Source organism: Lepidochelys kempii, chromosome 8 (assembly GCF_965140265.1).
Source record: "Lepidochelys kempii isolate rLepKem1 chromosome 8, rLepKem1.hap2, whole genome shotgun sequence".
Taxonomy (NCBI): Eukaryota; Metazoa; Chordata; order Testudines; family Cheloniidae; genus Lepidochelys; species Lepidochelys kempii.
This window is the reverse complement of record NC_133263.1, coordinates 5,986,881-6,000,867: the sequence shown is the minus strand read 5'-3', so window position 1 is coordinate 6,000,867 and position 13,987 is coordinate 5,986,881. Positions and strand designations below refer to the sequence as shown.

At 44.1% G+C, this 13,987-nt stretch overlaps 1 protein-coding gene across 3 annotated transcripts in view; it reads right to left on the bottom strand.

The window, feature by feature from the left end:
- Window positions 1-8,634, bottom strand: part of GLRA1 (glycine receptor alpha 1) — a 64,529-nt gene extending 55,895 nt beyond the window's left edge. For all 3 annotated transcript variants that reach the window (XM_073358119.1, XM_073358120.1, XM_073358121.1), the window contains exon 1: window positions 7,717-8,634. In XM_073358119.1, coding sequence (XP_073214220.1) covers window positions 7,717-7,772 — 56 coding nt within the window. In that variant the 5' untranslated portion in view covers window positions 7,773-8,634. The remainder of the gene's footprint in view (window positions 1-7,716) is intronic.
- Between the last annotated feature and the right edge of the window lie 5,353 nt (window positions 8,635-13,987).

The window sequence follows — 13,987 nt, the reverse complement described above, 5'->3', positions numbered from 1 at the left end:
CCTCCTGCCTCTGCCGCAGTCATAAGTGTCTCCCATGGGTACCTCTTTGTCTTTTATACATCTCGCACACTTTTTTTTCTATGTGTTAGGCCTGATCTTGTGAGGAACCGAGCACCCTGTCAGAGCTGCGGGGTGCAGTCAGCTGCCTTTCTCTCTTTATTGTCCCCAAGGTGGTTCTACTTTCCCCACCGCGATGGCGTCTGAAGAGTTGTGGGTGCTCGGCACTTTGCAGGGGTTTGCTCCGTACCGTCTCTCTCAAGACCACAGCCAGAAAAACAAAAGAGCAAGGGTGGCTGGGAGGCGATGGAGGGAATTTTCTAGCTATGCTGTGCTTCACTGTTGAAATGGGCCAATGTTTTAGGCGTCCAGACTGCCATTGATTTTTGCTCCAGTCCTGCTCAGTATTTTCGGATCTGCATTGTTAATGAGGACAAGGACCGTGGGCCATTGTCTAGGGAGAAAAAATGTCTTTGATTTTGGTGTATCTCGGGTTGCTGCTGCCAGCTTGAGTCTGAAGGCAACGTGTGCAGTGATTGATTGCACTGTAAGCACCACTGTTCCACACATGTCATTCTTCGTCTTGGCAACCCCTAGGTTATTCTTCCCCCCTGCCCGCAATGAGGCACTGATAAATACAGCAGAGCCCACTGTAGGCTGTCCGATGAGGCATTTTATTTATGGGCTTTCCTTTTTCTAGCGGGCAACAAGCCAGAGAGGAATTGGAGGGGTGAGGAGGAAAAAAGGTGCAAGAATATGGGAGGGTTTCTTGTTTTGTTGCTTTTGCTTTTAAATCAAAATTCCATGTTGGTAAATTAAGGTTTCTCAGGCTTTTCGCAATTGGAATTGGCTGTGATCGAGATGTATTTATACGACGCCGGCTATGCCTACGGACCAGCCAGATGTGGTGCAGTAAATCGGCAGCTTACCGTGGCGCAATATATGGAATGAATAATTGTCTGCATCATGGGCTGTGCTCCATACGTATAGCTGAAGAGTGCGTCTATTTAGATCTGCCTCTATTCTCTGCAGGATATTTCTGTGTGTGCTTTGGAAAACAGGCTGCTTCTCAGAATCGGTGTGTCAGTCCATTGAAGCATCAGGAGCATTTCAGAATGTGTGTATGTGTAATCTGTAGCAGCGGGAGCAGAACATCAGCTTGTGTAAATCAGCATAGCTCCACTGAAGTCAACAGAGCTAGGCCAATTTGCACCAGCCGAGGAGCTGGTCCATGAGCTCTAAGAATTTAATACTGGTGTAAATCTCTGTCGTGAAAATGACCTTTCTCCCCTGGCGGTATATAGACACCAGTGTATTTTTTAAGGTGTCAATTGTTAGGGGAAATGCACCCCTGAGCTCAGCAATGCAACATTTTACTGTGTAAGGTTTGATTAAATGGATGCTTTTCTTTCTCTCTCTTTGAAGACAGGTATAGCAGGCACGGGAGGCTAGCTCATAGACAATATGGTGACGGGATCTCTGCAAACATGATAGATAGCGATTTCTGTCGCATATAGCAGGACGCAGCTGGCCATTTCTCTCTAGTAGAATCGCCTCTTCCGATGCCCCTAGCTTTTTGCTAAACCACCATGGAATGATGGTATTAGCAGCTTTTTATAAAACTAATTTCCCCAAATCACTTGAGGTGGGTCATTACAGTCACAGCTGGTGAGTGAAGTCATTGTGGGGAGGGGAGAGTGGCTTAGAAAAATAATATATATATATATAAAGAAAAGCCATGCATGATTAGATATGGGGAGAACACATGTAACCTTAATATCTAAGGGGAAGAATAGAAATGATTATGCCTACACCCACAGCCAAAGGCTCTCAGTCAGTGGAGAGGATGTAAGTCAAACTGTCTAAGGTAACAATAGGTTTCAGAGTAGCAGCCGTGTTAGTCTGTATTCGCAAAAAGAAAAGGAGGACTTGTGGCACCTTAGAGACTAACCCATTTATTTGAGTATAACCTTTCGTGAGCTACAGCTCACTTCATCGAATGTATCTGATGAAGTGAGCTGTAGCTCACGAAAGCTCATGCTCAAATAAATGTGTTAGTCTTTAAGGTGCCACAAGTCCTCCTTTTCTCTTTAAGGTAACAATAGCAAATTAAAAGGGTTACTACTGCAAAGAATGAAAAAAAGTGATTTAATGTGCCTTCCTGCAGTCTATGAGAGCTGATGCAAACAAAACAGAGAAAAATCAAAGCTCCTTAGTGACCTAGCTATCCTTTTAATATCAGTCACATGGGGTTTTTAAAGTAAGTTGAAAAATTTCCATGAATGAATAACTGAGATCTGGTGTATGAACTTGCTCTGACATGGTCTGATACGGCTACAGGGTGATTTTTGTAAGTATTTAAATAACAGTTATATTAATTAGAAGGTTTGGTATTATGCTCTCAAGTGATTATTAACAATGGAGTTTGCAGAGCCTTGTTAACCTGCACTCCGGGTAGAAATGAGATCAGACTTCTCAGCTGGTTTTACATCTCAGATTAATGACCATCAGTCAGAGTTAGGATGATAAAGTAATTTCAGTCCAGTCATTGACTAACATCGAGTTCAGATGCTGAGAACATTCATTTTATTTGACCAAATTCACCCTGTGAGAGTCTGGCAATATGAATTTCATGAGGCAACCCAGGAGTATGGGAACGGCAGCATGCTGCTTCTTACAAGTGCTTCCATTCTGGAGTTGAATAGCTTTGTGGCTCAAGTAACAAACCCCTTAGTCTCCAGGATGGTTGTTCAAATCCCATATGCTTTTAAAAATGAATTGGAGGGCTGTTCTCCTCTTACCTCTCAGTTGCAATGTTAACTCAAATGCAAGGCCTTCTCCGATACAGACCCCTTTTCTCCCGGGGCGTGGAATTGGGAACATCCTGGACACTGACTCAGATGTTGACCTTGAAGAAGGTCTTGTTTTCAGCTAATCCCTGGGACCACAAAAGATTTTACCTGCTCATCATATGTAAGGGTCAGATTCTGCCATCTGGACTCTCAGTGAGTGTTGCCTTATTCTGCAGGTAGCCCCGTTGAAGCATCTGAACTTAGTGATGCACCAATACAGTTGAACGGCTTGCAAAATGAGGAGAATAAGGGTGGCAAAAACCAGCTGTTAGTAACTAAACAGTGGACTGTGACCATACTTTAGAAACAAGGCTCTTTTTGGTGGGGACGGGCAGGGGGTGGTGGCTTTTCTGCAGCATTCTTTTCAAGTGGCACAGTTACATTTTCCCTCTCCCCCATTTAGACTCTTAAGAAAACATGGTTTCTGTTTGGACACCTATCGATCCTTTGGATTTTGTCTGCTTTATAATGGGGTTTCCTTTGGATTTCACCGCTAATCAAGGAGATAACCAGTAACCCACACAGTTGCCATCCTAGGAAGTGATGCCGGTGATTAGCAGAGAGGCATCAGGATGCAGCCTGTTACATATTATAAAGCATTCTGTGTATTTTTAAAATGACCTTTTCTTTCCCCCCATCAAAATGAATATTACAAATCTAATTCAAAAAATCTCTATCAGACAACAAGCAAAAGTGCCTAACGCTTCTAGCAGGGGTGATTCCAAATCGGTCTGTTCTAGTGGAATGATTTGTAAAGGTTTCTTTGGAGAAGCTGTCCACCTCATCACACTTTTAAGCTCTGAAAATGTAACCCTTTTAATGGTCTTTAATGGAGCTATTGTAGGTCCTAGACTGAGTAAGTTAAAGAGCCTCTTTAGAACCAGTTATTTTAAGGTTTTACTAAATATTCTTCTTCGGTGATAAAACAAATAATCTCAGAACACAGACACAACAGGTCTTGATGCAAAATTTTCAGTATGTTGTTTTCTTTAGTTTGTGGAAATTGCTCCTTAACTTAAAGAAACAGCAGCTCATCTGTTCAGGCTATGACTCGAGAAGCCTTGTTTCCTGCCCTGCTCACAGATTTCACTGCAATGCTATCCAACACTGCAGAGGTGTGGTGGAAGTTTGGATGTATACCCCCCTCCGCTGTATTTTCATGAAACAGAAGTGAGTGTCTCAAAGTGCATATTGCTGTTAAAGTCCATAGAGCTAGAGCTGGAAGACAAATTTGGGTGCCTTGGTCTCTGCGAGGTTAAAGGGGATTTCATATTCAATATGGCAACTTCTCATTGTGTACAAATACATTATTTAAAAACATTTTGGATACTTTGAGATGAGTAGGAGATGCAGGTAGGAAAATATTGGATAAAGCAGTCCAACAGGGTTTTCACACGAGCAGTAATTTTCAGCATTCAGATTACTCAGAACCGTAATCTAATATCATTCCTGCTAGCCCAAAGCACTCTCTGTTCAGGCAGGGCCTGAATCTGATTTTGTATACACTGGTATAATTCTGTTGACTTCACTGGAATTACTCCTGATTTACAGCAGTATAAGTGGGATAAGACTTGGGCCCATGTTATTTTAGTGGATCATTTCAAAGCAATGCCCATCTCAGTAAAAATATATTCCAGGTTACCCTTATTTTCTACCCCATCCCAATGTAGACTAGGTGCATGAACACTCTCTGTTGACATCTAGAGTGATCTTTCTGCATCACTAGGTTTAGTGCAGTGGTACAATAGGCAGGAAATACAGGCAAGACCATTACGGGTCAAAGATAGCCTCTAAATTTGGGTTTTGCACGATGTAATTTGCAGGATGTGCGCATGCAATTTAGACAGTTTGACTCCTAGACACATGATTTTAATATGTCTGCATAAAGGTAGGCACAGATTAGAGGGTGTATCTGAAAACGTGGCCCTATCCATTATCAACTCAAGAAATATTATTGCCCCTTACGGAGGCCAGTTTAGAGAAATGTTAGAAAACAAACCCAACAATTTGTCTGATACAAACACCACTCCGTTCCGTCTTCCCTCGAGACTCTGGAATTGTCTGAGTCACAGTAACGTGACTGCAGTCTGCGAAGGCAGGTAGAAACATAAAACACCTTCTTCCATTAAAAAAAACCTCCAGATCAAGCTGCTTATGGCAAATCTTACTAAAACACCCCAACTATAACGGAAACAAATATTATATTGGCAATAGCTTAATGTTTGCAATCAGACACCAGATGTTCTTTTCCCCCACAGGATTTTTTTGGTAAGGCTGGCAGAGGCCTTATGGCTAAACAGCAGATCTAATTTTATTTTCTGTATCTGCTGTGTTCATTCCGCCCCCCCCATCTGTCTTTATTGTTTTTTTCTTTATTATTATTTTGCAATTGACATGATGACACATTACAGATCCTCTTTCCACAATATTTTTGACAGAGTGACGATAAAGGTGGGCACACCATATAATTCAATGTCATGCATTCTTTTGGTTTGGATTTTTGGATTACCCAATTGGTTTTTGTTGGCTTACACTATGCATGACTTCTGCATGGGTAGTTGGCATATTAACTTTGTAAATGGTGGTTAATGGAAGTTATCTTATTACATCTATTAATCTTAAATTATCTTATTACAGATGAAACAGCAACACTATTCCTGCCTTGAAGGGCTGGGGGATTTTAGCCTGTAATAAATAAAGTGTGTGTGTGTGTGTGGGAAAGATATGCAGAACCTACTCTGTACAGGAATTGTTGATTTGCTTCTTATTTGGAAAATAATTGCAGGCGACAGTTTAGTTTCAATTCAAATAACTTCTGTTGTTAAGGATAATTGTCAGGCATATTTTAAAATATTTTATATTACACCTAATACTAAAGTACCCTTTTTGTATGAGTGACACAGGTACAATTATGTATGTAATACCCAGCATTATATATTAATATATATTAACATAGGAGCCTGGTTTTCAGAGGTACTGCATACCCAGAAGTCCAGTTGTAGTCAACAGGATCTGCAGATGTTCAGTGCCTCTGAATATAAATCCCACCCCCCCCACCCAAACACACACCCTGTGTGATACATATCAAACATAGAGTGTGCAGAATTTGTTTTAGAACAAGATAGGTGAGAGGTAAAATGGGTATACACAAATATGTCTCTTCTGAACCTCAGTCAGATTAGGAGAAACTGTCATTGTCTGTGATATTAGGACCACATCAAACTTTGGTTTAGGTGTTTTCTTCTGTTCTTGCCATCTAGGGTTCTTCTCCTTCTTCTCCTTCTCTTTCTTCTTCTTCTTCTTCTTCTTCCAGAAAAGGGTAGCTAGCATTCCAGAAAGTTTAGGGCAAAATGGGAAGAGGTGTTTATATTTAAGTAATCTTGTCTTTCATCTTTCTGTTCAATGTTGCCTACTGCTGGCAAAATGAAGGATTTAATTTGCATACAAATGTTACCTATTTGCCCACCTCCACCATGCTTTGCAGTGCCCCCCCATGGGAGTTGAAGAGAGACATTTTAAAGTACCGAAGGTTGGGTTGTTTTTGAGTCCCTGAGAAGTTGTTTCCAAAGTCCTTCTTCCTTGATCTACGTTCTAAATACCCCATTATGAAGCACTCTGAGCTTATGCTGGAAAATTGCTGTCCATTTTCTGCATAGTATTAGCAGGTGAACTGTGGTTTCTTATCAGGGGTTCCTTATCTTTAATTCTGATTGTGGAGGAATTGGAAAAGGTTTCAAGTTTTATGTTTGGGAAGACCTTGGCATTCGTAGGGAAAAGCCAGTTAGCAAAATCTGGTAGATAATAATTGTTCCACTACTATTGTGAAAAAAACCATAATTAACAATGACCCTGGCAATATACATTATGCCTGTAGAGAATACTATTCACTGTCCCTTATTAAAATACAAGACTGGGCATTAGTATGTTTAAAACACACAGAGGTTACCACAGGAGAGCCATGCAATTTCAATGACGTGTAAGATTGATGAGCCCTGCAGGTCATAAAAGAAGAATGATTTTCCAAATGCATGTAGGTGACATCTATCATTACCATCAGAGCCGATTGCATTATTCATTCAGATACAGCAGTGCTGTTATGTGCCAATATTGCTCTTGACGTGTTTAATAAAAGCATTCATAGGAGAGGTGAAACAGAGTCCCTTCAGAGAGTTAGAGTGCCCATTTTCTCCTATCTTATTCTTTAAACAAGATATAGCTTCAAAATAGAGCTGATCAAAATCAAGATTTAAAGGGCATCCTATGGCAAAATGATCTCATTAATCGCTTGTGTGTCCCCCCCCTAATTTTAGGATTTTTTTTAAAAAAAAGTGGTCTGTAGAAAGTTTAGGAAAAGAAATGATTTTACTCCTGTGTGTCCAGGCGGCGTATCAATTACAGGCTGAAAACCAGGAGGCTGATTATTCCATGAGCAGCAAGAGGATTGTTTCTAAAGATACCGTGATAACTGAACACGGAAACAGATCCCACTCAAGCCCGCAATTTTAAGAAGAAAAGGAACTATTTCGACGTGCAAGTTCAGATGCACCATTCTCAGCCACCACTAGTTGTCACTCTCCTACCAGTCTGAGGACCTGGGGTTTTCAGCACTGCGGTTAGAGAGAGCGAGAGAGGGAAATGCAGTGCTAATTAAACGGAGTAACTCCTAAAGCTACCTAAAGTCTCTAGCCTTGGAATGTTAAATAGTCAGACCCAGGGAACAATCAGAAAGGAAAAGGGAGGGGGGCGGGCAAGTGATGGCTGGAGAATCTCAAGCCCAGGTATTAACCCCAAGGAAACATCAGCACATCCATCCATGCAAACTCCGACGCACGCAGCCTAGCCCAGTGGGCAGCAGAAAACAGCCTACCTGAAGAATACTAGAGTTTCCCAAACGTAGACTCCAAGCGCATTGACGTTAAACATTGTTTCCGATCTGGTGATTTGTAGTCCACGAGTTTAAAAATAAAACAAAATAAAATCAGCCAATGGATAAATTTCCACTTAAAAAAATAACAGCGACGGCGGTAGTAAAAACCAAACCCCAAACCAGGCGGAATAAAGTGCTGGAACTTCCTACTTTGTCATTTTCAGACAACCCTCCTCTGAGAGAGTTGCGGCGGGGATCAGGAGGAAAACGCTGAATCGGAGGCTGTGAGTTCAGGACCCTGGACAGAGACCCCCCCCCCCGGTGGCAGCACCTTGGAGAGAGACTTGGTGTTTAAACTCCGCCGCGGATCTGTTTTCCACCCCCCCACACTGCAGTGTGGTTTGGTTGGACGAGCAGATTCCTGCACAGAAATCTCCTTTCCCTTCAGTGGGATCCCAGTCCTGGCATCGAGTTGTTGGAAGAGGCAAGGTGCAACCAGAGTACATTTGCCATGGGGGAAGGGGGATGGGGGGGAAAAAACCTAAAAAACCCCGACCCCCCCCCACCAGCCCAGCGCTTTGACTCTCCTCTGCGAGCCGGGGTGTCTTCTCCAGTTAAATCCAAGGGAATTTGTCAGTGCTGGGCATTTGCTGGATTGTCCCGGAAATCTTGCTCTCCTCCTCGAGCGTTTGGCTGCTGTTGATTCCTGCTTTCTGGGCTATTCCCCCCCCGGAGGAAGTTGTTAGTGCTGGGGGGAAGGTGTCCCATTGCTTGGGGCTCAAGTGGAGAGGAAGCCGAGGGCAAGTTTCATGGGTCTGGGACTCCCCTGGGGATCAGAAAGAAAGAAAAGTACCTCAGTGGCCTCTTAATCCATTGCATTGCCCTCCTTGCCCGGATGGAGCTCGCCAGATCTTGGGACTTTCTTGCTGCATTAATTTACTAAACAAAACAAACCCAAAAATGGGGGAAGGAGGGGGGGGGCAGCATCCTAAGCCCTTCCCACGGGCTGCACTCATTGGTCAGTGTGCTGGAAAAGCCACTCCGGGATGTGGTTGGATAAAACGCGAGTTGGTCGGCAGAGGGTGTTAACCTTTAAAGCGCTGGCCCGGGTTTTCTTTTAAATGTATTGTGTTTTACCCCCAAAGCGCTGGCTTTTGAAGAAGCCTCTGAAACCCTCCTCCCGTGTCACACGCCTGGGCGTAGCGGCTCTTTGAGAGGGAGCCGCTTTCCCCCCCTACCCCTCCCGCGGTTTGACCAGAGGGTTGGCAAGCCGCAGAGCCCGCGACCCCCGGGCAGACAGGTAAGGAGCCCGGGGCCGATTCAAACCGCAGCGCGACGGCTCGAACCCGCCTCGGCGCCGGGCACTGCCGCGGGGTTGGTTCTGCAGGAGGGTTTTCTTCGCCCCGCAGCCAGGGCGGAGATCAGCAGAGCCTGGGGTCTGCTTGCTGCTCTGAGCGAAATTTACAACTCGATGGAGTGAATAGGAACCCCCCCCCCCCACGAATGAAACCGGTTAGCGGCTGGCTAAGTGTAACCAGATTTGGCCGCAGGCTCTGCCTTGTTTCCCCTCTCCTCTGCTGCGGACAGCGGCAAAGACAGAGCCAATTTCTGACCCCTCGGTCAGGGTTTCTTGGAGCGGAGCCTTTGGAGTGGCTTTGCCCCGCTAGTGCCCGCAGGAATGAGGAGGAGAGAGTCTGTTTATCTGGCCGTCGCGCCTTCTTTCCAGTCTCGGAAATAATCAAGCCTCTCTTTCTCCGTGGGGAAGATCCCTTTGTAGGGCTGTCTCTTAGGGGGCATCATTTCTAAAGCAACCTCCACTGCAAGCTTTCAGTCCTTGTGCTCGGAAAAGTAATGTCCTTCTTTAGACAAGCCCAGGGGCAAAATATCCCCTTGCTCCTGCCATTCAAAAAATAGTGAAATCTGGTAGGGATTCCAGGGGGGAAGTAGGTTAGTCAGATTTACTCTAGCTATTCGGTTTCTGTAGCTGGCCTTGATTAATAACCTGCTCTGATCTGAACTGTCAGTGGCTCCTGGGGGTGTAACTATGTGCAAGGGCATCATGCATGCTGCTTGCTGACTCATGAATATACATTTACCCCTATTATCCTTCTGGGATGGGTTAGCCAGTGTCATGAAGCAAACTTTCCTCTTTTGTCCTGGAGTAATCTGAAAGCACTAGGGTGGAGTTCCAGGCAGGGAGTGTTAAATAGATCACCAGTTAACAGTTAAATCATATTTATGCTGGCTTTTGGTGACTGCAAAGGAACAATAGCAGAGAGGGACAGGGTGGCTTTTGATTTGTGGGCCAGATCCAAGGACCAGCAAACCCCATTGGATCTGATTCCCCAGTAGGACTGAGTATCTCTTGGGATTTCTCTCAATATCCATAGATTCACAGAGGTCCCTTCTAGCCTCATAATCTATGCTCATCTAGTCTGACCTCCTGCATAATGCAGGCCCTGGCACGTCACTGAATTAATTCCCCTTTGAACTTTTAGAAAAAAAAATCCAATCGTGATTTAAAATTTAAGATCAAGTTCAAGCAGCAAATCAGTGCTAGAGCTGGGAGTTGAATCAGGGGGACAAATTCAGCAGTGCTGTCTGAGTGGTGTAAATTACACCCCTGTTCATTAACAAGGCCCTTGGCAACCCAGACAGGGAGGGCATTCACCCCATCAGAGTGCTGGTGGCAGGTATCTCCACTGTCCTGGCCTCAGGTGTTCCGCGTCGGGTGGGTGAGTAGGGAAGATGGCTTTCGTTTAGACTCCTTAGGAGCCCTGCTGGTGAAGGTTGTTGAGGGGTTGCTCTGGATCAGTGTTTTTCTTGCTTGCCCCTTAACTAGCCAGAGCCACCCACTTTTTGAACTGTTTTATCTTCCCGCAGTGCCCTTGGGAGATTTCTGCCTCTTTATATCAGTGAAACTTTCTCCATCCTCCACTCTCCACTCGAAGGCTCTCCATTTCAGGGCCCTCTGCCAGAGTTTTCTCCAGTATAAGCTAGTAGTAACCATGGGTGAATTTGGCCCCAGGTTTCATGACTTCCAGTCCTGTGCTTTAACCCAGATGCATCCCCAGCAATTCTGAAAATAGCTCCAGGGGAAAAGGGAAGTGGCCATAATGCAATTATCCAAATGTTTTTTGGACACTGTGTTTTGTTTTGTTTTGCTCTCCCTGAAGGCGAGGGCAGTGAGACTGGAAACTGGAAACCTTCTTCAGTTTTATGTAAGGAAACATGGTTGGGAGAAAATCTAATCCTGACTCCAAGCCAGTTCTTCGAACATTAGAGTAAGTAACCTTTGCTGTCAGGATTCCTTTCCCCAGGTTTGTCCTTTGTTACTCTTCAAAATGTGTTTAGAATTATATCCCATTTCTGTGTGATCCATTTGGAGAGGGTCAGTTGTCCTAGTTTTCTAGTAGATTCAGTTGCTCAAAATGCTTTTGAACGATATTTTTAAAAAAATCTGTCATTGATGACACATGCATGAAAACCCAGGGAAGTTGCAGGGGGCAAGAAATATACACAAGAATATTAAAAAAAATCACAATGGTCCATCTAGCTCAGTATTCTGTCTTCTGACAGTGGCCAGTGCCAGATGCTTCAGAGGGAATGAACAGAACAGGGCAATTTCAAGTGATTCATCCCTGACTTCCAATCCCAGCTTCTGGTAGCTGAAGGTTTAGGGACACCCAGCTTCTGGTAGCTGAAGGTTTAGGTTACCTCCCTAACCATCTTGGCTAGTGGCACTTGATGGATCTATTCTCCATGAACGTATCTGATTCTTTTTTTGAACCCAGTTATACTTTTGGCCTTCACAACATCCCCTGGCAATGAGTTCCACATTGTGCATGTGCATTGTGTGAAGAAGTACTTCCATATGTTTGTTTTAAATATGCTAAAACTGAGGAATTCACATCAAAGGCAAGGGAAACAACATATATAGGGCAGATTTCTTAACTTTGCGGTGGTATGGAAAACTGATGCTGGGTAAAATTCACTCCCATGCATGGGGGAAATACAAGACCTCTAGCACCACTTTGGCCCATAAGAGACATAAGTGGTGCCTACGCTTTGTGCTTTGGCTATTTGTAGGGAGGATTTTTTTACTCTTTGGGAATAAAACTAAAAATGATTTTGGATGAAGGGATTGCTATTTAATAAGACTTTACACTTGTCTAGGACCTTTCATGGAAGGATTTCAAAGAGCTTTACCAACTCCTCTGAGCTAAGTACTATTATCGCCATATTACTGATGAGAAAAATGGAAGGCAAAGTGATTTGTCCAAGATCACAGAATGCATCAGAGAAAGAGCCAGGAATAAAACCTGGAAGCCCCTGCTTGAGCGGGTTCTCAGTCCCCTGCTCAGCCAGGAACCCTCCCTTCCTACAGAATAACAGCGAGGTAAAAAGTGCATTGGAGAAAAAGACAGAGCTGAGAAGAGGAGTGCAACAAAAACCTTAGGAAACCTGACATCTGAGGACAGGTTAAAATGGGCATGGTTAGTCTTGAGAAAAGAAGACTGAAGGGGGACCTGGTAATAGCCTTCAAACACTATCAAAAGGATGTGGAGAAATTGGAAAGAGTCCAGTGGAGGGCAACAAAAATGATTAGGGGGCTGGAACACATGACTTATGAGGAGAGGCTGAGGGAACTGGGATTGTTTAGTCTGCAGAAGAGAAGAATGAAGGGGGATTTGATAGCTGCTTTCAACTACCTGAAAGGGGGTTCCAAAGAGGATGGAGCTCGGCTGTTCTCAGTGGTAGCAGATGACAGAACGAGGAGTAATGGTCTCAAGTTGCAGTGGAGGACGTTTAGGTTGGATATTAGGAAAAACTTTTTCACTAGGAGGGTGGTGAAGCACTGGAATGGGTTACCTAGGGAGATGGTGGAATCTCCTTCCTTAGAGGTTTTTAAGGTCAGGCTTGACAAAGCCCTGGCTGGGATGATTTTCTTGGGGATTGATCCTGCTTTGAGCAGGGGGTTGGACTAGATGACCTCCTGAGGTCCCTTCCAACCCTGATATTTTATGATTCTATGTTAATGGCTGTTATAAAGAGGATGGTGATCAGTTGTTCTCCATGCTCACTGCAGGCAGGACAAGAAGGAATGAGCTTAATCTCCAGCAAGGAAGACATAGGTTAGATATTAGGAAAAGCTAACTGGTACTGAATTAGGCTTCCTAGGGAGGTGTTGGAATCCCCCTCACTGGAGGTTTTTTAGAACAGGTTGGACAAACACCTGTCAAGGATGGTCTAGGTTTACTTGGTCCTGTCTCAGTGCGGGGTGCTGGACTTGATGACCTCTCAAGGTTCCTTCCAGCCTGATATTTCGATGATTCTATAGGAGGAGCGAGTGGGATTGGGGCGGGGTGGGGGGAGAAATCAGGAGAAAAATGAAAAGGCAAGCAGTTATAATGAGGGAATAGAGACAAAGTGAGAAGATGAAGAAGTAAGAAGAAAGGGAGCGGAGGGCAGGACAGCAGTAAATGATTATACAGTACCAAGTCTCCTCTGTGACACAATTACAGTGTGAAGCCACCTCTCATGATGACATTTAGAGGAGGGAGAGAGGAGTGCTAGGTACCTAGATAGTGATTTGCCAGGCTTCAGTGATTCTTTGTAAAGAGAGATGATAGTGGGAGTGTCAGTTAAGGGTTGGTGTGGCCAGCCTGGTTGTTATGAAGCATTCTGATTAGTTTCAGAGTAACAGCCGTGTTAGTCTGTATTCGCAAAAATAAAAGGAGTACTTGTGGCACCTTAGAAACTAACCAATTTATTTGAGCATAAGCTTTCATGAGCTACAGCTCACTTCATCTGATGCATACTGTGGAAACTGCAGAAGACATTATATACACAGAGACCATGAAACAATACCTCCTCCCACCCCACTCTCCTGCTGGTAATAGCTTATCTAAAGTGATCACTCTCCTTACAATGTGTATGATAATCAAGTTGGGCCATTTCCAGCACAAATCCAGGTTTTCTCACCCCCCCCCCCACCTTTTCAAAAAAACACACACACAAACTCACTCTCCTGCTGGTAATAGCTTATCCAAAGTGACCACTCTCCTTACAATGTGTATGAAAATCAAGGTGGGCCATTTCCAGCACAAATCCAGGTTTTCTCACCAGAAAACCTGGATTTGTGCTGGAAATGGCCCACCTTGATTATCATACACATTGTAAAGAGAGTGGTCACTTTGGATGGGCTATTACCAGCAGGAGAGTGAGTTTGTGTGTGGGGGGGCGGAGGGTGAGAAAACCTGGATTTGTG